This window comes from Toxotes jaculatrix, chromosome 18 (assembly GCF_017976425.1).
Source record: "Toxotes jaculatrix isolate fToxJac2 chromosome 18, fToxJac2.pri, whole genome shotgun sequence".
In the NCBI taxonomy this organism is placed as follows: domain Eukaryota; kingdom Metazoa; phylum Chordata; class Actinopteri; family Toxotidae; genus Toxotes; species Toxotes jaculatrix.
Genome location: NC_054411.1, coordinates 4,438,444 through 4,459,134, shown reverse-complemented (window position 1 = coordinate 4,459,134; position 20,691 = coordinate 4,438,444). Strand labels below are relative to the sequence as shown.

Below are 20,691 nucleotides of genomic sequence, written 5' to 3'. Positions count from 1 at the left end.
TTGGTTTACTAACGTTTTCGCTTCCCTGTTCATATATGGACTGAACATGCGTGTGGGCGGGTTGGAGTGTGCGTGTGTGTGGGTGTGTGTGTGTGTGAGAGAGAGAGAGAGAGATTTTTACTGACGTAAAAACAAATTTAACAGCATTAACATTAACATCTTAGATTTTGTCGTTGCCTTGAGTTAGTCTGTGTTTGACAACACCAGTTACTTAATCTAAAAGGTGACAGCAGGTTTCCATTCATCATTTTAGATGTTGTCAGTCGCTAAATAGAAAATATTTAATAAATAATAATAAATAGAAAAGTTGTGGTAAATTGCTTGGGCGTTTTTGAGTTTGGCCATTTTGCTTCTGTATTTAATATACACATAATAATAATAACATAAAAACAATTCCTCAATCGTGAAAGCAGTGTTTACTGCCCGTATGGGTCCCTCAAAAGCTTAAATTCAGATATTTCGCACAGCACCTGAACGCAGCGTTTCTCTTCCCTTTCTCCGTGACGCGCTCGGCTGAAAAATACCAGAAACTTTTCTCCAAGCTCCGCCCACTGCCCCCGAGCAGAGACTGATAACAGGTGGAGGAACTGGATCTGTGTTAGTTACCGTAGTCTGCCTCCACCAGGAGCGTCGGCTGGACTAAAACTTCATCTAACACTCAGACTCCACACACACTCGTTGGAATATGGGCTTCCTGCTGACCAAGATGATGGCCGTGTTCGGTGACAGAGGTAAGACGCGCCTCAGTTTACACAGTTTGTCATTTTTAACAATTTGTTTTGTTCGTCAGCTGCTATTTATATTTAAAACCAATCAGAGTATGAATATTTTAACTGAGACATGTTATAATTAGAATAAACACTAATTATAAATAACAATTAATTGCTTTCCTGTTGTTTCTCACAAATTCTGATTTTCATATTTTTCACTGTCATGTTTTGTCATTTTAATCAAAGACACTTCCTTTTATTCTGACTGACTTACAGTCGCTCTCTCTCTCTGTCAAACAGCTGAAGTACAGTATATGAAACTTGACTTGAATCCATTGTTTTTTACTACTATGTGCTGGTGTGAGAGCCTCTGCTCAGCACATTGCAGTCCTGCACCTGTGTCTGTCTTATCTGTGTGTCTTGTGATGCTTTTAAACTAATTGTGCAACCCAAGATTAGACCATGTTAAAGTGGGAAAACCAACAAACGTTTTAAACTTTCCTACAGAGCACAAAGTCATCGTTGTGGGTCTGGACAACGCAGGAAAGACAACCATCCTCTACCAGTTGTAAGTGATTTTGCTAATTTCTGGTGCATCAACACGCTGGATTCCTGTTCTCCTGTTTGTGTCTCATGAAAAATGTTTCTCTTCTCCCCACACAAACTCGTCCAGTCTGACAAAGGAAGCCGTCCACACATCCCCGACCATTGGCAGCAACGTTGAGGAGATAACCATACGCAACACACACTTCTTGGTTTGGGATATCGGAGGACAGGAGAGCCTTCGAGCCAGCTGGCACTCGTACTATTGCAACACAGAGGTATGGACCACTGACTGTGTTCAGCTCCTCTGTCTATACTTAGAAACTGATAATGAAAATCAGAAGCACGACTTCTGCAGATGCTTCTATCCAGGGTGTTTGGACTGGCTCGAGGCCTGTTAACACACTCTATGTCGGGTTTTACTTCCCTTTCATTGTTCTAATATAAATTAAAGAATCTAACGAAGGTTCTAGCCACTATTAATAAGGTTCTAGCGGTCCTCCATTTGGAGCTAGTCAGTGAGAAGGTTCTAGAGGTACTTTATGAAGTTTTAGCAGTCAAAGTTCAAGAGGTCATTTGGAGGTTTTAGGGGTCAGTGACAATGTTCTTGGATTCTTTTGGAAAGTTCTGGTGGGAGACCAGGAACTCTCCCATAGGTTAAACACCTCTGGGAGACTTTGTGGTGATGTGTTAGGTGTCAGCATTCCCCACCACATTCAGCAAAACACCAAATGTCTTCTGGAGGAACAGTGTTCCATCTGTTCCATCATTTGAGTTCAACACACTTGGAGAATTTACATAACACAGAGCGCTGAAAACATTTTGGGCACTGGTGCTGGAACATCACATGACTAACATGCTTTGGTTTTGTTTCCTTTAATTTGTCCCTCGTCTGTGAATGATTGATAGTTGACACTGGCAGCTGTGAAATTTGACTTTCAAGAGCAAAGACAGAAACAGAAAGTATTATACGTGTTTACAGGCAAGCGCTGACTGAGATGTTGCACATTAACCTACAATGCCTTCTTATAATCGTTCTCTTCTCCTTGTAATGATAAAGCCTGTCTCTTAGCACTGTTACATAATATACTACACATGTCTGTAGCAGACGCCTTGTGCTCCTTTCTGTCATTACACAGCCACTGATAAGATGGACTCTGATAATGGGAACTTAATTGTGTGTGTTGTATGCTTTTTCAGATTGTCATTCTGGTTGTGGACAGCACTGACCGGGAGCGTCTGACTGTAACCAAAGAAGAACTGCACCAGATGCTCGCACATGAGGTACAAATCCCAAATCTTATAAATTTTCATTGAGATTAGCTGTGTGGTGTCTGCCTGAGATGTGTGTTAATTCAAGAGAGTTCATTTTTCTGGTAACACTTTATTTTTAATGGATCCAGTAGCAAGTTAATAAAACACAATTTATTTAAAATATGTCATTATGGCAGAAGTTATGGGTAAGTATACAAACATTTCACAAATGGTTCATAACACAATATAATGTATTTGTGAGCAGCTATAAGGACATTTCAAAATGTTTAGTAATGTTTAATATTTGTCAGTAATTATTTCATTATACTGTTCATTTGTTCATTATAGTTGATATATAAATTAATAAAACACTTATAGCTCCTTACATCTACTTTATAGTGTGTTATAAACAAACTATTAAATGCTTATACACGGATCATAAATGCTGTACATTGATGAATATTTTAAAAATGTGCTCTTTTATAATTTTATCTACTTTATAATGTATTATGAACATCTCAGTGTATACTGCTCATAAAGCTTTTTCACACAAACTTTTAACAACACATTATGGAAAATGGAATAATTAACCAACTGAGGCTGAAAGCTGCCGTGACGTAAAAGGTTTTTGCTACTCTGTGAAACTTCCCGTGCCTGGTATTCATGTTTTGATTGCTGAGATACGAGATACTGCTTTCAGTGAAAAAATTGCGCCATAGCTTCCTCACCCGTGACACAACATGTTGAGGAAGTTTCAGCTTAGACTGTGAGTCAGCGTCTTGACATTGTTTAAATATTCCGCTGAGGCTGCTGTTCTTTGTTCTCATGACGGTGACGTCGGGACAGTTTTTGGGGCTTCTAATGGAAATATTTCAGCTCTGTAAATGTAAACCGAGACAGAGAGCAGCATCGGTAATCCATCTTCTCTTGTTTTGATGTAGGATCTTAAGAGCGCAGCCATTCTTATTCTGGCCAACAAACAAGACGTGAAAGGCTCAATGACGGCAGCAGAGATCTCTCAGTGCCTCACACTTAACTCCATCACAACACACTCCTGGCATGTCCAAGCCTGCTGCGCCCTGACAGGAGAGGGGTGAGTCGAACACGCCTCACACTCTCTCTTTCTGTCCGTTGTGTCTGTTCATTGCGTGTGAGTCAGTCCTTAAAATGACTAACCAACCAACAGCAAGATACAAACATCAATGTCTGACAGAATTACCACTTTATTGTACACGTTCCCAGATCTAAAATTGCTTCTCTCTTTCTTTTCCCTCCCTGAAGTCTACCTGCCAGTCTGGACTGGATGAGGTCGCGGGTTGTGGCAAACTAAAATGCCATCCAGTGGTTCAACCTTCCTGAAACTGAGCCAACCTGCACAGGCCACAGTGTCAGATTTATTTACAGTGTTTTAGGCTACGTCCTGTGAACATGGTGACTGTGACAGAGCCTGCGTTACCACACTTGCAGTACAGTATGTTTTACCCTCAAGGAGAGTAAAACCCCCAACCCTCCGTCTGGCTGAGCCTCAGGGTTGATGAGCCTGAACCTGAAACCTGGATGATTTTAAGGTTGACAGACTCACTCCGGCCAAATATCAGAACCCTGGGTCTTCAGTGTCTTCTACTCTTCAAGAATCGCTTGGTGGCTTGATTATATTTTTGTAATCTTTCGTGCCTGAACTACTTCCATATTATTTACCTCAATAGGTACACAACAGCCTTTGAACCGCAAAGGCCGTTACTAGCTGCCTAACATTAAACCTCTATGGAAGACAGAGCTGTAACTGAAACAAACTATAAGCAGACACTGTCACTGTCACTCCCGTGGCCTCCGCTTCTCAGACATTCTGCTGCGTTAGGATGCGAGTCTGCACCTGATGAATGAACTTATGCTTTATGCCAGAGAGGAACAGTTCTGTTTTGTTAAACCTAAAGATGTTCGGTAATTTACTTTGAAAAAAAAAAACTATTTACTGTATATTACAGCAATTTACTGAACAGCAAAATAGGTTAGCTGCTATTGATTACATGTTATATTTAAAATATATATTTTTTATTGTGTAATTTTTTTAATAAATTGTGTTATTAAAACATACATAGTGGGTGTGTTCTCAATCCTGCAGTTATTTATTTCAGGACAGGATATGCAGCATGCTGTTGAAGGGTGGTTCATACCTGCAATAACTTAAGGACCTAAATATATGACTAGTGTGTCAACACTTGTTTGCAGCAGCAGATTTTGGCAGCACTACAGAAGAAATCATACAATTATTACTCTGTAATTTAAAAATGTTGATTTGTAGATATTTGAACAATGGAGCCTAAACCATAAAGAAGTGTTCTCTTTTCTAAAGTTAAAATAACCTCATGGCAGCAATCAGTGTGATAATGTATGGCTTTAAAAATGTTTGCCTCCGTACCGGGGAGGTAGTTTTCATGAAAGCCAAAGCGCGACAAAAGAAAGCAAAAGTACAGGGGGCATCCGGATTTGAACCGGAGACCTCTTGATCTGCAGTCAAATGCTCTACCACTGAGCTATACCCCCTCGTGCTACTAAGCGGAGTCAACCAGCGTATTTGATCCTAACAACAAAAATTTAACGGTCATGTTTTTGTGTATAAATATATATGATTGCAGCACATTAGTGTTAGATTTTGGAGACAGTCGCTTTATTTAACTGTTCATTTAACACGCAATACATCACTTTGGCCGCGAGAGGGAGAGTGAGCCTATGTGAACAACAGATAATGTTCACTAAAATGGCAGTTTATTAGGAACACCGAGCTAAAACTAATGTAACATAATACAACAGTCCTGCAATATCTCTCTTCGTGATAGTTGTTTCAGAACGATGTCGATACAGCTTTATTTTCATGGTGAATAACTGTATTCCCCTGTAGTAAAATACCATGACTCAGCAGTGAAATACTGTCAGGCGTGATACTGAAGTCCTTCTAACTAATGATTTTTTTTTTTTTTTTTTTTTTTTTTTTTTTTTTTTGTCAATACATCAAACAACTTTATTGGTCAAGTACACTGACACAGAACAAGGATGAAAGAAATACAGACATGCAGTTAAGCAAAAACAACAAGATCAACACATGCAAGCAAACTTAAACATACAGCAGTTATATACAGGAAAGAGCGGCAGAGCAATGTACACAGCTGTGGTAATACTGCAGGTAATAGCCTACTTACATAGTCATCTCAGTGACAACTTACTCTACACACAATTTGCATACTAGACAAGCAATACAGGTAAATGTGACAGGTGTTTCATAGCACTACAGCATTATAAAGTGAATACAGAAAAGTGAGAACGTTAGGGTGTTTGCAGAGACAGATATAAAACAGCCTGATGATAGATTCCTTCTTGCTGCTCCCAGGCAGGTTAACATGTTCCAGCTGAGGTGACAGTCCCTCTATGTTTAGACTAAGGCCGGGCTTTCTCTGGCTTTTTGGTCATTTCAATCATTTTACGTAACCTTTCCGTGAACTGGAGATAAGTGTTGTATGTTTTACCAAGGTTTCCTCCTTTATGTATCTTTCTTTTGCCTAGCTTTCTGGGGTGTTTTTTTTATGTTTGACAGTGGGATTTAGAAGATCTAGAGCAGATTGTGTGTGCACGCAAACACGTCTAATGAATTCCTGAAAGAAAACTGTAAGCTGTAAACCCTTTTCACCGCAGAGGTTTTGGCTCGTCATAACAGGAAAATCACAGGTGTAACTAATAACATTAAACACGACAGCGTTCAGCTTAGGTGAGCTAGTTCCAGGGTCCTGGTTTTGTGCATGCTTGCTCACCATCATGGCTCTGTGGGACACTTGAAGGAACTGAGTCATCATTAACAAAATTCGTTTCACCTGCTGTGACAAGTCAAAATGTCTGCTGTGAAAAAAAGCTCCATTCTCCTGGACACATTTTGAGCCACAAACTCCAATGACATCTTGTGACTGATACTGGTAACAGCAGATCATACACAGCTACTGAACGTGAGAGTGAGGTGTTCTAAGTTATGGGAAATACAAAACTCAATGAATATTTTGCCAGTAGAAATTAATGAATCTGAAGTTACTAAAATTACTGAGCTGTTTCATGAAAGGTCTGTTCTGCTGACACAAGCAATGATGTTCATTTAAATAAGTTCCCCCTTCCTCTGGACTCTGGTATGATGACTCAGTTTTATGGCTGCTGTAATTGTTCCTCCTGTCGAGGTTTCAGCAGAATGATTTGGACAAATATAGCTGAGTATCTTCCAGAGTTGCAGTGTTTTCATGATTTAATGTAATATTATAAAATTCCAGAGGTGCGTTGATGTGTATTATTTGTTTGAAGCTGCTGTGACACTGTCACTGCCACAGTGCTTGTAAAGCTTCCTTTTTCTCAGTTTTACATGCCATAAAAAACTACAACAAAGAGACTTTTCTGCACCACGTGGGCCACAAAAGATGATGAACACAATGTTGTTGTTAGAAATTAGAGACAATGTTTTGAGGAACTATAAACAGACTTGACATGCAATGTGTAACATCATAACTAGCACTGATTTAAGGCCTGGCACCGGTTGCATGATGACCTCCATGTCTAATCTCAGATGTCAGATTTCTCACTGTCTTTGCAGCTGGTTTGGACAGAGGGAGGCGCCATACTGCTGCTGTCAAGCTGAACTCCAGTGGACGCTATTTTTACTTTTATCACACAGAACGATGCTGTGAGAGGGAACTACACTGGAATCCCAAACAGAGAAGTACATTGTGAAAATAGAAAGAGGACAACTCAGCGTCCAGGCCTTTCTCCTCCCTGCTGCAAAGCCTCATCAGCTGATCCTTGTGCCTCTGTAATCACCATGACAACTGACGAACAGCACTGAGGAGGAGAGAAAAGGGTGTAGTTAGAGACAGGGCGGCGAGTGGAGAGAGTGCGATTCGGAGGCAGGAAGAGAGTTACGGGTGGAAGTGGGATTCGGAGAAAAGTATTTTTGCAAAGAGTAAACTCAGAAGAGAGAAGTGAAGACTGATTTTTATTTTTTTATCCTTTGCTGCCAAATATGTGGTTCAGTGTGGTGATGCTATTCCTCTGTCTCTCCCAAACAGAGCTGGCTAAAGTTTGGGTTCAACAGCAAACAGGTGAGCTGTGTGTAACTTCACTCCATCATCATTGCTTTCATCTTTCCACCATTGCCTGTGCATTGCCTCTGCCTTTTCTTTAAAGTCAGATGATTAAGCTTACAGGTGTAGCAACTTTGTCTTCCAGCTTCTCCACTTTGTTTCTTGTGTTGTGTTTGTATTTTTACTTAATGCTTTGAAGCCTGTGCAGTTAAACGGTTTTCTTAACTGGCTGTCACAGCCATCTGCCAGTTAGCTCTGCAGTTAAAGGAATAGTTAATGTTCTTATTTGTTCATTTTTATATTAATACTGTGTGCTCTCTTGTTGCTATTTTAACTGGCTGTAAACCACAGAACTTCAGTTGGAATCTTTATGGAGCAGCAAATGGGCATGCCGTGCCCTTTTTATTTTACACACAAAAGTGAACGACCTAGTTTACAATAAAGTGTACAATAAAAATAACCTATTCCACAAGCATGTGAATGAGTCTAAACAACAACCCGCAAACAGCCTGTCTCAGGTTTAAAATTAGATTTGGATTTTGTTTTTCTTCTTGCCTCCCTGCCAGAGAATGGAGAGAGGCGTTTATGCCTGCATTTATCAGCTGCTCTACATTTCTTGACATAGATGCAAATATGTGTTTTAAGAAGTGGAATGACTCAGAATGACATGCAGGAGATTTGTTTTTATAAATTTCTAATCCTGTGGAATTTGACTCACAAGCTCCTCTCCCACCTCCCTATTCACCCCACCAGTGATTTATGACCTGAAACAACTGTGATTAAATAGATTCAATATAAAGATGAAATTTCATAGTAATTTCTTTTTTTTTCTCTGCATTTCATATTAGTTGGTTCATGAGCGAATATAAAATGTTATTTTATAGGAGAGGTTTTCTGCATGGGGAAATGCACTGTACTTTAAACAGCATCAGTATTGTGTACTGAGGTACTCAGATGTGTGCTTGCAGCATAAGGGGTCAGCTGTGTGTATTGACAGAGCACATCCTCCTTTCCTTTGCCTAATTTGCTCTTATCTGGCTTGTCATTCAACATTATACAGTGTACACTTTTAAAAATGATTCTGGTCCTGAGAGAGCCATCTACACCATCTGAACCAGACTGTAAAAACACAGAGCCCCCGAGCTGAAAATGAATTGTGTACCTGCCAATGACCTCAATGTTTAGCCTCTTGTCTCATGCTGAGAAGTTTTCTTAACAAATAGCCTGAAGCCGATCCAGACATCTTGGAGCTGGAAGATTAAGAAGCAAAGTGAGAAAGATTGTTTTGAAAGATTGAATCGTGGATAGGATATTATTGTCTGTGAAGCCCAGATTGACTCTTGTTTTATAAAAGTCATGTGCAAATTGACTTGTGATAGAAAAACACACTTGTGTTTTAGGAAAAGCAAAGTGGCAAGAAAAAAAAAACCCAATTATCTGCCAACAGCTGAGCAACTTATTCTTTGAGTTATGTTGTAATTTGGAAGAGGATTTGTATGGGAAATGGTTTTGGCCTGAACTCTGACTCCATTCATTCATTTGTCTTGTCAGACAAGGGAAAGCAGAAATAACATCCTTGCCTCTTCCATGCAGAGATTTGATTTCACCACAACAGAGCGAAATCAGTGCACTCGTGTTTTCTTAACAAGACTTGACCATAATTGGAAAGTCCCCTGTCTTTAAAGTTTTATTGTGAAATGTAACTTCCTTGCACCCTCTCAGAGATCTTACTTATTGTATTTGTCATTTTTTAAATTCCTGAGTGTTATTTATCAGAGGTGTGTGTCAGCAGTTCAGTTACTGGCCAAAATACATACTAAGAGATGTACCGCCTTGTCCTCATCCTCAGTATTTAACAGTCAAAGAGGGAGAGTTTGTTTAAATACACTCATTTCTTTTCTCAGATATGAAGCAATCTAAACTTCAAGACAAAAGTTGCTCAATTATCTGCATAAAACTTATTCAGTGGAAAGAACCTGAGGAATTGTGCATCTGCAATTCAGCCACGCTGCCTGAAATGCCCTATACACGCTTATTGCGGGTGATGTCGAGGAGTCCATGCCAGCTCCTCCAGCCTCTGCTCAGGAAGGGTGTGTCCTCTCAGACCGCTCTGAGCTGACCGCTCACAGAAAAAGACAGCTAAATGTCGTGGTTTGGTAGCTCCTAAAAGAGTGGCAGAGGTCAGTTTTCTGACCAAAACATCTGCCCTTCCATTGCCTATATTTGAAAAAAACCTGTTTAACCTTACTAAGGCTTTTAGTTGTCATCCTTTGCCTCAGTGCTGCTCTCATTGCCCTTTTTAAAAAAAAAAAACTTTGACACCTTGAAACAACTTAAATGTGTATTGAATTTGGCACAAACCTTTTCTGTGTCCTTAACAACATTGTGCTTTAACCAAAGACATTTTTCACACTTGTGGACTTGTCAGCACCATTGTGCATTGACACGGTGAGGTAGGTAAAGCTGGTCTGTGGTGCTCAAAATGAAGAGTGAGGGTCCATTATCTGTTCTTAGGTATTATCTGATAACTGAGGCAGACTTGTCTCCATGTTGGCTTATTGCTTCGGTATTCTGCTGCACTTTGGATTTTTTTGAGGCGTATTTAATCAATGCATACGATGATGATGAATTGCGGACGTTTACTTTTGCTTGGGGTTGGGGGGGGGGGGGGGGGGTATTGTTTAACCTGGACAGCTGAGGCAACATTACTGTTTGGATTATCTGCCAGTGATTTCAATACTACCGGCTGGGAGAGCGATGACCTGAGTAGATATTATAAGCCACAACTTTCACATTCAACGTCTGCCTCCCTCCCAGCTTTTATAAACTAGAATATGTTTATCCGCTGCACTGCAGTCTTCAACAACTCTGCGCACATAGTTTCTCCTCTTACCTCATAGATGCCACAACAGGGCGGATCTCGGTGCTCAACAATCACAAATCTAGGTTTAATATATGAGCCACAAATGCATTGACGTACTGCTTAATTGAATTAAAGGGTGGAGAGAAACAACCATTAACAAATACAATAAGCTCCCTATGAGGTCAAGACATTTGGATTGTCACTTCAGAAACTTGTTAAATGACGTGTTATGGTCTTGATGGCTGGGGAAGGCATCAGTATTATAATTGTATGAATGCACAGTGATGTTTAAAACAGGCCTCACCAGTCTATGTCCCACACAGTCTGAACTCTGGGGGTTTGGCACAGGACAGAGTTGAGGGACCGGCAGGCCTGTGTTTCCCTCCCACATTCAGGACAGAAATGGAGGCATTAAACCAACGTCAACAGTTTGCTGGTATAAGAGGAGTTGCACTGAGTGCTGGCATCCATGGACACCTGTTTAGAGGTTCATAGAAATGTAGCCAAATTCAATATGTCAGATTTAATTTCGTGAGTTTTGTTTTCTTGTTGAAAATCCAGTTTTTCTGTATGCTCTAAGTTGAGCTGAGGCTCCCTGCTTCAGCTACCGTTTAACAATGAGCATCTGCAAAACTGCAGTAAGGAAGGATTAAGTTCTAGTCTGTTAATTTTCTCATTAACATGCTAGTAAAAGTAATGTAGGAGAGGGAGTGGGAGGTATGTCTGCATGCAAGAAAGATCTCTGCTGTCCTTAATTAGGCTTGAAATATGTTAAAAGTCTTTTTTAAAAAAAGCTTAGTTTAGGTGGTCAAAAAAATTAAGTATGTTGTCTTTTCATGTCCATTTTGAGACCTACATGGTAGACACCTTGTGTTATGATGTGGGTTTGGTCTTTATCCTCATAGTAAGCTGTGCCTTTGTCCCCTAGTAACTTCATTCAAACCTATGAGGTTTTTGCAAACCTCAAAATCCAGCTTTATTGCAAAGATTTTATTGACTGTGGAACTGCTGGCTTTAAAAGTCTCTACTCTCACCCATCTTTACTAAGTCTGAGATGTTTCATTCATTTGCATTAAGCGTCAAACACACATCCTCGTGCTGTGAAAATGGGTCTTGCATCTTGTGGTCCGCTCTTGTACAGGGACTCTAAAAGTCTGTCTTTAAGGACTTTATTGTTTCTGTTTTGAAATGTAGAGTTCACTTTCAAAGAAAACTGGGAAACCTAGCAAATACTTACATCTGAGAAGCTGGTACCAGTAAATTTCTGGCATTTTTGCTTAAAAAACTGACTGAAACACTCACTGATCAAAATAGTATTTAATTTTCTGTCAAATGTGTCAACGATTAACCAGATATGCATTTCAGAAGTGGGGTACTGGCTGTTTTCTGGATGCGTGCATGGGGAAAACGGTGAAACCGCCGTGTACGGTGGGCGTCCAGGAACACGTTTTCGCCTTAATGTGGCCATGTTGGGCTGCCATTACGATTTATGTGAATCAGGTGTGCAGGGCAGAGCTGGAGCACGTACACCAGGATCATGGCACCGATCAAATTAAACACGTCTCTCGTGTCAAATGCTCCAGCGGGATTAAATGTCGGTGAAATGCAGAAGCCGAGCCAGCCGACTCTGACCCACTTCCACCGCTCCATGATAAACTTTCAAGCGCCAACATTTCAACAAGTGGAGCATCTGGGTCTGAAGGTTCGTGTGACTGTGGAGGCAGGACGGGCAGCTAGCGTTAGCACGACCCGGTAAGCAAGCAAACACAAAGCAGGGAGAAATTGACACACTTTAGCTGGAAGATTTAACAGGTGTTTGAGCTTGGGCTTCCTAACCGGACCACTGGAGATCCGGCAGAGTCGCCCTGCTCAGGTTTAATCTGCTCAGTTGCCGAGACTCCCGGCAGGAAGACACCGGAGCAGCAGAGACCAACTCTTCGCGGCAGCCAGGCTGACCACGGCAGGACATTCACGGTGCTTCTGACGGGAAACTGAACATGACGGAGTGACTCTCTTGGCTTTTTTTTTAATTGGCTCGTAAACGGTCCCAGCGCCATTAAAGAAATAAACTTCCTGTAGTTTGCTGAAAGCCACAAACGAAAGAAGAAAACAGCAAACGTTAAGTACAGGAGGCCAGCCCGATTTAGGGTTAGGTATGACACCCCGCGAAAAGACTGAGTGGTACCGGGGTTTATATATCGTCCGCTGACGTCGCCGTACGTGCCGTAATTTACTTAAAAAAGTCGCAATCATCAACCAATCACCGTAACGTTCCAAAAAAAAGGGGGGCAACCTAATGATCCTAATTCTTAAAGCCCCACAATTAAAACGCTACCTAAGCAAAAGTATGAAAGTATAACCAGGAAAACGTATTTCAGAGTTAAAGTAAGTTATCAACGCAGAAAATTTATTAAATAATTGCATTAATGCAAAAGTCGTTGGAATTGGGGAAATATTTTGCATAGGACTGCGATTAATGATCATTTCAGTTGCGGATTAATCGGCTGATTATGGGTTAATAATAATAATAATAATAATAACAATTTTTAATTTTTAACAAGTTTTAATTCGTTCAAAAATACCCAAAGTCCAAACTGATTTCAAATAAATTTATCACATAAAAAAGCAGGAAAAACCTCACAGTTGACATTAAAAATGACATAAACAATTATTAGGATGGATAGATAGATAAAGTCATTGACTCCCTCCTGGTTTCTATATTTTTAAAACAGTCTTTATCTGGAATGAAGGTAGCTCTAAGGTTGTTGTATCTGGCAAATTTCACCATCTACAATTTGTGATATGATGCTACCTTGGCAACCTGGAGACAGATATTAAAAAGTCTGCCAGAAATGTAGGGGTCATGTTTAACAGAGGTCTGAATTTGTTTAGTGTTGGTTGTATCATTTCCAGAATCAGGTCACCTCAGTTTATTCATGCCTTTTTTATTAACCTTTAAAATAGTTCTTGCCATGTTTGTCTGTTTTCACGAATTCTTGATTGTTTTCATGAGTTTTTATCTACAAGTTTGTGGAAATGGAGGAAGTGGGATTGGAAATTTTTTCAACACAACTGTAAACTCTGAAAACTGTTTTGAAAACAAGCATGTCCATGCAGTTGCAACACAGAGTGGAGCGGATTTGTTTTGTGGAAGCTAAAAACATTTTTGAATTTTGCTGATATTGCAATCTTCCAGATTAATTTGTTAATAATGTGTTCTTAGATTATTTTATTTTATACAAGACAACGCTGCAAGTTTGTTTAAAATAGAGCTAAGCATTTAAAACATAGCCTGCGTTAGCCTACTTACTTTCTAGTTTTTAACATTATCTGGTTACTGTTCACCTATGTCAGTCTGTCATTTTTATATGCAACTTTCATGTTCTTTTTTTGTGTGTGTGTAGCTGAAAGGTCTGGACAGGATTTAGACAGACACTCATTAACGTCAGAATTAACAAAATGCCACACTAACAGAAGTGCACTCACTAAACATCACTGAAACAGATGTAAAACAAGCCTCGTTCACAGCTGCTGTTATTCAGCTTAAACTGTAATTAACTGCTATTTTTAAATATTCTGGGGCTCAGTGGGTAACCTGCTCTCAAAGCCTTCAGTGTTTTAACCAAGCACAATGGAGTGAATCTGACAGCTGCCGTTCCAGGAGTAAACATCTGGATTCATAGTCATTGGGCCAACTTTTTCACAATGCCTTGATTTTGGACATACATTTTAGGGCAGCTTAAATGTTTATCATTATCATTTCTTGTGTTAAAACTACCTACTCACTGACAACATGACTGGAGTGTCCTGAAGTCTGTCTGAAGTATCCTCTCAGTATCAGGGTTTTTTTTTTAAACAATGTAAGGGGCGCACAGAATGTGACAGACTTGTAAAAGTAAATAGGAAGCAATTACAAAATGTTTCTGTCTCCTCTTTGGGACCCCTTTGGCTGCTGGTGCTCCAGGCAACCATCTAGGTGGCCTATGCTGAAAGCCAGTCCCCACATCCAAGACATGTCATGAATGTGCCAGCAGACATGCATTTTCCACACTCCATAGAACACCATAGTGTGGTGCTAAAATAAACTCTACAAGAAAAGAACCACCAGCGTCAGTGTGGCTTTGAATCACAGACTCTATTCTATGCTTTGAATATGTGGTTTGAAAGAAAGACAAGTCATCAATTAAAACACCCGAAACTTTAAAACAAAGCCAACCCACCCCAGTGTGCTTACCAAATATGGTTTACATTGTTTGTAGGATTTGACAGTTCCTTCTGAGCATCACTAAATGTTGTTTGTATTGTTTTTGCCTTCATTCAACAATGGCTTTAACTGACAAGGCTAGGACTGACAATTTCAAAAACAAATTGTAATTTCTCGTTAGGCTGACAAACCGAGCTCTGGGCCACAACTGTAAACATCATTCTCAAGGGTCTGAATAAATTTGGCACCAGAAATGTTTCCTAACAGTGTGTGGTACAGCTGCCAGGGGGGAAATGAAAGCTCTTGGTGTGTGTTTTGATTCTGTATTAAAATGAGAATGAAGGAATCACTGGATTTAGAATTTGAAACATAAGATACACGTTCTTTTAGCTACATATGACCAGAACAACATATTAACCTGATATTCACTATTTTTTTAACAGATGTTGGGCAAAACGTGATCTCACAGCAGCAAGAAGAGTCAGCTGGAGGTGACAATCATCCTCGCAGAGCCCAGAGGTCATCCTCAGGCCACGCCATGATACACAGGGCGGTCTTAGGTGGAGGACTAACCATTGATCCCCTGCCAGACAACGAGACACGCATAGTGGTGAGTGTTGCGCCACAGTGTTTCTCATGACTGTAATGGTTTGTGGCATTTATTATGCTTTTGGCTTTTGACATGTTCTATTTGTTTTAGTTGGAGTTAAACACTGCCCTCTTTTGGAAAGTAAATTTTACTTTTTTTTCCACTCACTTGGAGACAAATATGACAACCCATGGTTAAACTGTGAACTCTTGACACCTGTATGACACACTCTCTGAACACAGTCACACCATTACAACCTGTGATCATCTGTGTTTTTCTGTCTGGAAGGAGGATTCTGGCAAATATTACACATGGCGCAGCTTTGGCCCTGAGGACCAGCGCACACAGGAACTATGGGTAGACATGAATGATCTCCGGCACGGCCAAGTTAGAGTCCATGGCATTCTGTCAAATTCATACAAACAGGCTGTGGTGAGTCTTGTACACAGAAAAACTACAAGCGCTCTCTTCCTTTCTGTGGTAGTTGTTTGTTTAAAAGGTTGATCATATCTGTCATAATGTCCCAGGTAATCAATAACAGCTGACTCTTCTAGAGCTCAGGGGGGTATAGCTCAGTGGTAGAGCATTTGACTGCAGATCAAGAGGTCCCCAGTTCAAATCTGGGTGCCCCCTACCTGTATACCTGGTGTTGTACCAGTGCAACTGCTTTTTAAAGACTTTTGAAGTGTTAAGCTCGTTGAATGAACATTCTGAAACTTTGAACATAGGTAGATGGTAGAAGTGCTAAACTACTAGAAGCCTGCAGTTTAACTTTAATGTCTTTTTATCATGTTTCATCGCTCTAAACAAATGTTCGACAGAGGCTTAAACAGGCATCCTTTGTGTTCACACAGGCCTCTATGCAAAGATGCTGTTTTGATAGCAAAATCTGTTTTTCCCAAGTCCTTTGTGAGATAGAGCGCTAAAATGCACAGACTACACGATGTAATGTACACAAACACAGTTACTGATGCTTAACTAAGCAAAGGAGAGAAGCCTGAAATTTTGCCCTCATGTTTTTAATGGGTCTATGAGTCATTTATACATTTTTATCCTCTAAATGGCCATTTACCAGACCAAGCTGGGGGTGTCACTTTGGTGGAGCATGTAAATGTAGATTAAGAGGCTCCCTAGGTCAACTCTATTTTATACTGTCAATAATGAGACTATTGTGTGGACAGGTTGTAGGGGGGTATAGCTCAGTGGTAGAGCATTTGACTGCAGATCAAGAGGTCCCCAGTTCAAATCTGGGTGCCCCCTGTTTGAGAGAGCATCTTGTATTTACTTAAGTCTTTGTACTGCTCTATTATAAAATGAAATTTGTTATGTGCAAGTCATCTGTGAAATATGAAGATGAATTGGGATATTTACAAATTTCTGTCAAATCTAATCACGGGTTTTAATGAAGCCAAACAATGAATTCTGTGTTCGGACACATGAGTATGAAACCATGCAAAATGGAGTGCTAAGTAACACTGCAAGTACAGAGACAGCTGCTGATTCTGCATTTGTCAAAGGAGAAAGGCCTGAAAATTTGCCCTGACGTTCTTTGTGAGGGCAAGCCAGGATGGAATTCAATCTAAAACATAACGTAACGCTGCTATGGAAGCTAAGGGACAGGGATATGTTGGTACAAGCCAAGAGCTACAGGCCTGCCAGAGGCTTTCAGCACCTGCCCAGTCTCGACCTCTATTGTCCAACACCTGGCACCTGTGCAATACATACAGTTCACTTTAATACAGAAAGATGTAGTGGATCAGACATATGAAAGGAAAATCCCTGGACTCTGAAAAAGCCATAAACCCAGGATTCTCCAAGTGGAGATGGAGTATGTTGGCTGTGTAGCCGCATCGAGTCCAGGTTACACACTTGGAGAAGCAGCAGTTGGAGCAGCGGTTCTTAACATCAAATTATAAACGGACAAAGTCAGGAAGAAAAATGTGTTTGCAGTTTGGGAAATCAAAAGGCAGGTGTCTTGAGTATATTTTGATACAGCTAAAGCTGCACTCGAGGGTAATCATCTTTATCAGTGGTTCCAGCGGGGTCAGGTGTCCCATCTGCCCATTGATCTTCAGGCTGATTTGAGAGGATTTTGAGAATAAATCATATTGTTATGGATTTCAGTTATTTAGCAGAAAATCTGTTTTGGAAAAATTCACACTCGGTAACCTCAGTGACTCACTCCCACACGGCCAAGTTGTGTCTATGTTTTAACTGGATTCTTGCAAAAATAGTTACGTCAGACTGGGAAAAATGTTTGTCTCACACAGGTTGCCTAAATAGCCCTGTAAGACCTATGTCTCATGTTAGGACCAACTGGATGATGTGGATGTAGGGGGTATAGCTCAGTGGTAGAGCATTTGACTGCAGATCAAGAGGTCCCCGGTTCAAATCCGGGTGCCCCCTCATTTATGTAACTAAAGTATTAATTTGCAGTGAATTTTGAGAGGAATGAGTTTGCTCTGGTGTGGCTGTAGGACAGTGAAAAGTAAACAGTGAGCTGCCACAAAATTACACAGTGAACCTGGATTACGTGCTTCATTGGTTCCTGTAAGTCCCTCAAGTGGAAGTAGGCAATTGAAAACCAGCGGGGCAATGGCAAACTCCACCACTGCCAATGAAAGCTTTTCTTCATCACGGGTTCAAAAACAGGGTTTGATTTAGTCAAAATTTTGAAGATTATAACTTTAAAGTCTGAACATATGTGTGGTGGAGTTACTGCGTGAGCAATAAGGGAGATTACTTCTCAGTGAGATAAATCAAACAAAACATAAAATTTCCCAGCCAAGTCAGCATTTTGCAACTTCCTTATGCTAATTCCACTGCAAACCTACTCTTTCTTCTCCTCGCCCTTTAAGAACCGATCAGGATGCTTAGTACTGCAGAATAACAACTCAGAATATAACCTCAAAAGCAGAGGCTGCAGTCTGTGAACTGTGGATTTAGTTATCTTGAAAATGACATATAAATCTGTATTAAAATATCTCCTTCTCTCTGTGTCTGTGTCTGTCTACTCTTCCAGAGGGTTGCCCTGTCATTTGACTTTCCTTTTTACGGACATTACCTGAGGCAGATTACCATAGCAACGGGAGGTACATTTTGATTTTCTAACAGATGTTCAGGGGACGTTTCCAGCATATGTTCAAAGTTTTTGCAACATAACAAGTTGTAATCAAGTCTTCCATGTTTTTCCATCTGGCCATTTTCAGGGTTTATCTTCACAGGGGACATCACTCACCGAATGCTGACCACAACACAGTACATCGCCCCTCTAATGGCTAATTTTGACCCTAGCTACTCCAAAGAATCCACTGTGCAATACCTGGATAATGGTAAGATATCAGCTAATGTTCAAACGTGTCCTTGTTTTTTGGACTGTCTTGTCATTTGTTTAACTCCTGTCTGACCTTCGCTCTCTTCAGGTGAGGTGTTTGTGGTCCAGTGGGAGCAGGTCAGACTCCTTGGCAAAGAGTCAGAAGGGGCCTTCACCTTTCAGGCTGCACTTTACAAAACTGGAGCTGTCACATTCAGTTACAGAGATGTGAGACACGAGCCGCATTCACCCAGTGCACGTTGCAGCCTTTCCAAACCCGTTCACATAGTTTGCTTTCTTATTCTAATATGCATAAATGGATTCCCTTTTACTTTCTGTTTACCAGATACCACTGCCATTAGATATGATCAGTTCAGCGGAGCATCCAGTGAAAGTCGGTTTGTCTGATGCCTTCATGGTCGTGTCATCCTCTTCTCAAACACCAGGTCAGCAGTAATGTTCGTACATGTCCTGATCTGTTACAGCTCTTCCATCCAAAGACATAATCAGTCATCCTATAACTCTGAGACATCTCTGACACAGATGTCCAGCGGACGAAGATTTACGAGTACCACAGAGTTGAGATAGACACTGCGAAGATCACCAACTACTCTGCTGTTGAGTTCACTGCACTGCCTAGTAAGTGATCAATGCTCAAGTTAAATCAGTGGCAAGATTTCAGAAAGATTAGTTTTAGTCAGTCAAACTTCTTCTTGCTCGTCTCTTTCTCTCTGTTCAGCCTGCCTGCAACATGACAGCTGTGAGCTCTGCCTCACATCCAACCAAACCTCTGGTTGTAGTTGGTGTCATGTTCTCCAGAGGTGAGTGACACAATCTGTTGGATCTGGTGTTGACAGGTTTACAGGTTTGAAGCCTTATTAATATACATCTTGTGTGTGGTAGGTGTTCAGATGGCATGGATAGACACAGACAAGAATGGTTGGACTATGCCTGTTCAGAAGAGGTACTGCTGGACATCATGAGCGAATACCCTGTTGGCTTGTTTGCCATTTTTTTATACATAGTAATGCATCTATTATATCCTATTATATTCTATGTGGGCAGAGCAAAGATGCAACCTGTGAGGATTACACCAGGGATGACAGCTCCACTGGTTCCTCCGTCACACCAGAGATCGTGGATACGACAGCTTTGACTCCTCTCCGAAAAGGCTGTCGTGATGGTGAGGATGCGCAGTTTTTTTTGTTAGTGCAATTTACTGTACAGTCTAATGCATAATTGTACAATGTGATGCTAATAGAACAAGTTTTAAAATTACTTTTCTTTGTCTTCTTTGAGATGACACCAAACATCATATATTTAAGACGGGCAACGGTAAGTTAATATTTGTATTTTGTTTATAGTCCAGCTACATGAAGGCATTTGTAATCATACATATCCATCTTTAATACAGATGTGAAGACAGATTCTCCAACCAAGAGTCAAGGGTTGGCAAACACAGGAGTGATAGCTGGTATAGCAGCTGCTCTTGTGTTAGTCTTGGCACTGATACTTTTAGCTCTTTACATCAACTGCCATCCTGCTGTTGCATCTCCACTTTACCTCATCCAGGTGAGTACTAAATACGTCCTACACCTCCAACCTAAGACAACCTGTTGTTAACATATGTCTTCATCAAACATATATATTTTTTCTCTGCTTGTTGTAATTTTCTTTTTCTTCTTTTTTTTTTAAGCGACGCAAGAACTACTGGCCTTCCTTGAAGTTTCAGAAGCAACAATCTGGTTACACAGAAGTGGAAGAAGAAGGACATGAGAAAGACAGCATTGTTGAAGCTGAGCCATGTTGAAACCATGAATGGAAACGTGAATTTGCATTGAACTGATTTCTAACATCATTAAAAAAATATATATACACTAGTCCAAACATTTACATTCCAAACCCATATCAATTTTTTTTGTTCTGTTTATGATTGTTTTTTTAAGCAGTTGGGGGCTCCATTGCAAAAAGATAAACTTAACGATTTCATTTGAAATTTATATCCACAACACAAGAAAATACAGCAGCAGTGCTGTTTTACGTGAAACCAATAAAGACCCAGGTGTGCTTCAGTTCCAGTTCTTCCAGCTCTTGCCTTTGATGGTGA

General features: G+C 40.4%; 2 protein-coding genes and 4 non-coding genes across 7 annotated transcripts; 5 read left to right on the top strand and 1 right to left on the bottom strand.

Moving 5' to 3' along the window:
• Positions 1-579: 579 nt before the first annotated feature.
• Positions 580-4,601, top strand: arl5c (ADP-ribosylation factor-like 5C). Its single transcript, XM_041062565.1, has 6 exons — positions 580-731; positions 1,218-1,278; positions 1,384-1,531; positions 2,454-2,537; positions 3,449-3,600; positions 3,789-4,601. Exons 1-6 carry the CDS (start codon positions 686-688, stop codon positions 3,835-3,837), a joined length of 540 nt encoding a protein of 179 aa, XP_040918499.1. The 5' UTR covers positions 580-685; the 3' UTR covers positions 3,838-4,601.
• A 378-nt stretch (positions 4,602-4,979) lies between these two features.
• On the bottom strand, positions 4,980-5,051 carry trnac-gca. The gene has a single exon. It is a non-coding gene; the product is annotated as a tRNA-Cys (tRNA).
• Positions 5,052-7,476: 2,425 nt separating this feature from the next.
• Positions 7,477-20,618, top strand: LOC121198414 (plexin domain-containing protein 1-like). Of its 2 annotated transcripts, none has more exons than XM_041062546.1 (14): positions 7,477-7,633; positions 15,126-15,292; positions 15,560-15,703; positions 18,294-18,363; positions 18,481-18,603; positions 18,694-18,812; positions 18,931-19,030; positions 19,128-19,223; positions 19,324-19,405; positions 19,488-19,548; positions 19,650-19,767; positions 19,884-19,919; positions 19,999-20,156; positions 20,281-20,618. In XM_041062546.1, exons 1-14 carry the CDS (start codon positions 7,555-7,557, stop codon positions 20,392-20,394), a joined length of 1,467 nt encoding a protein of 488 aa, XP_040918480.1. In that variant the 5' UTR covers positions 7,477-7,554; the 3' UTR covers positions 20,395-20,618. The 2 variants fall into 2 exon arrangements, with proteins under 2 accessions (XP_040918480.1, XP_040918481.1); XM_041062547.1 differs by lacking the exon at positions 7,477-7,633 and adding an exon at positions 12,104-12,230 and having other exon boundaries at positions 20,281-20,617.
• On the top strand, positions 15,833-15,904 carry trnac-gca. The gene has a single exon. It is a non-coding gene; the product is annotated as a tRNA-Cys (tRNA).
• trnac-gca lies at positions 16,460-16,531 on the top strand. The gene has a single exon. It is a non-coding gene; the product is annotated as a tRNA-Cys (tRNA).
• Positions 17,606-17,677, top strand: trnac-gca. The gene has a single exon. It is a non-coding gene; the product is annotated as a tRNA-Cys (tRNA).
• Positions 20,619-20,691: the final 73 nt, after the last annotated feature.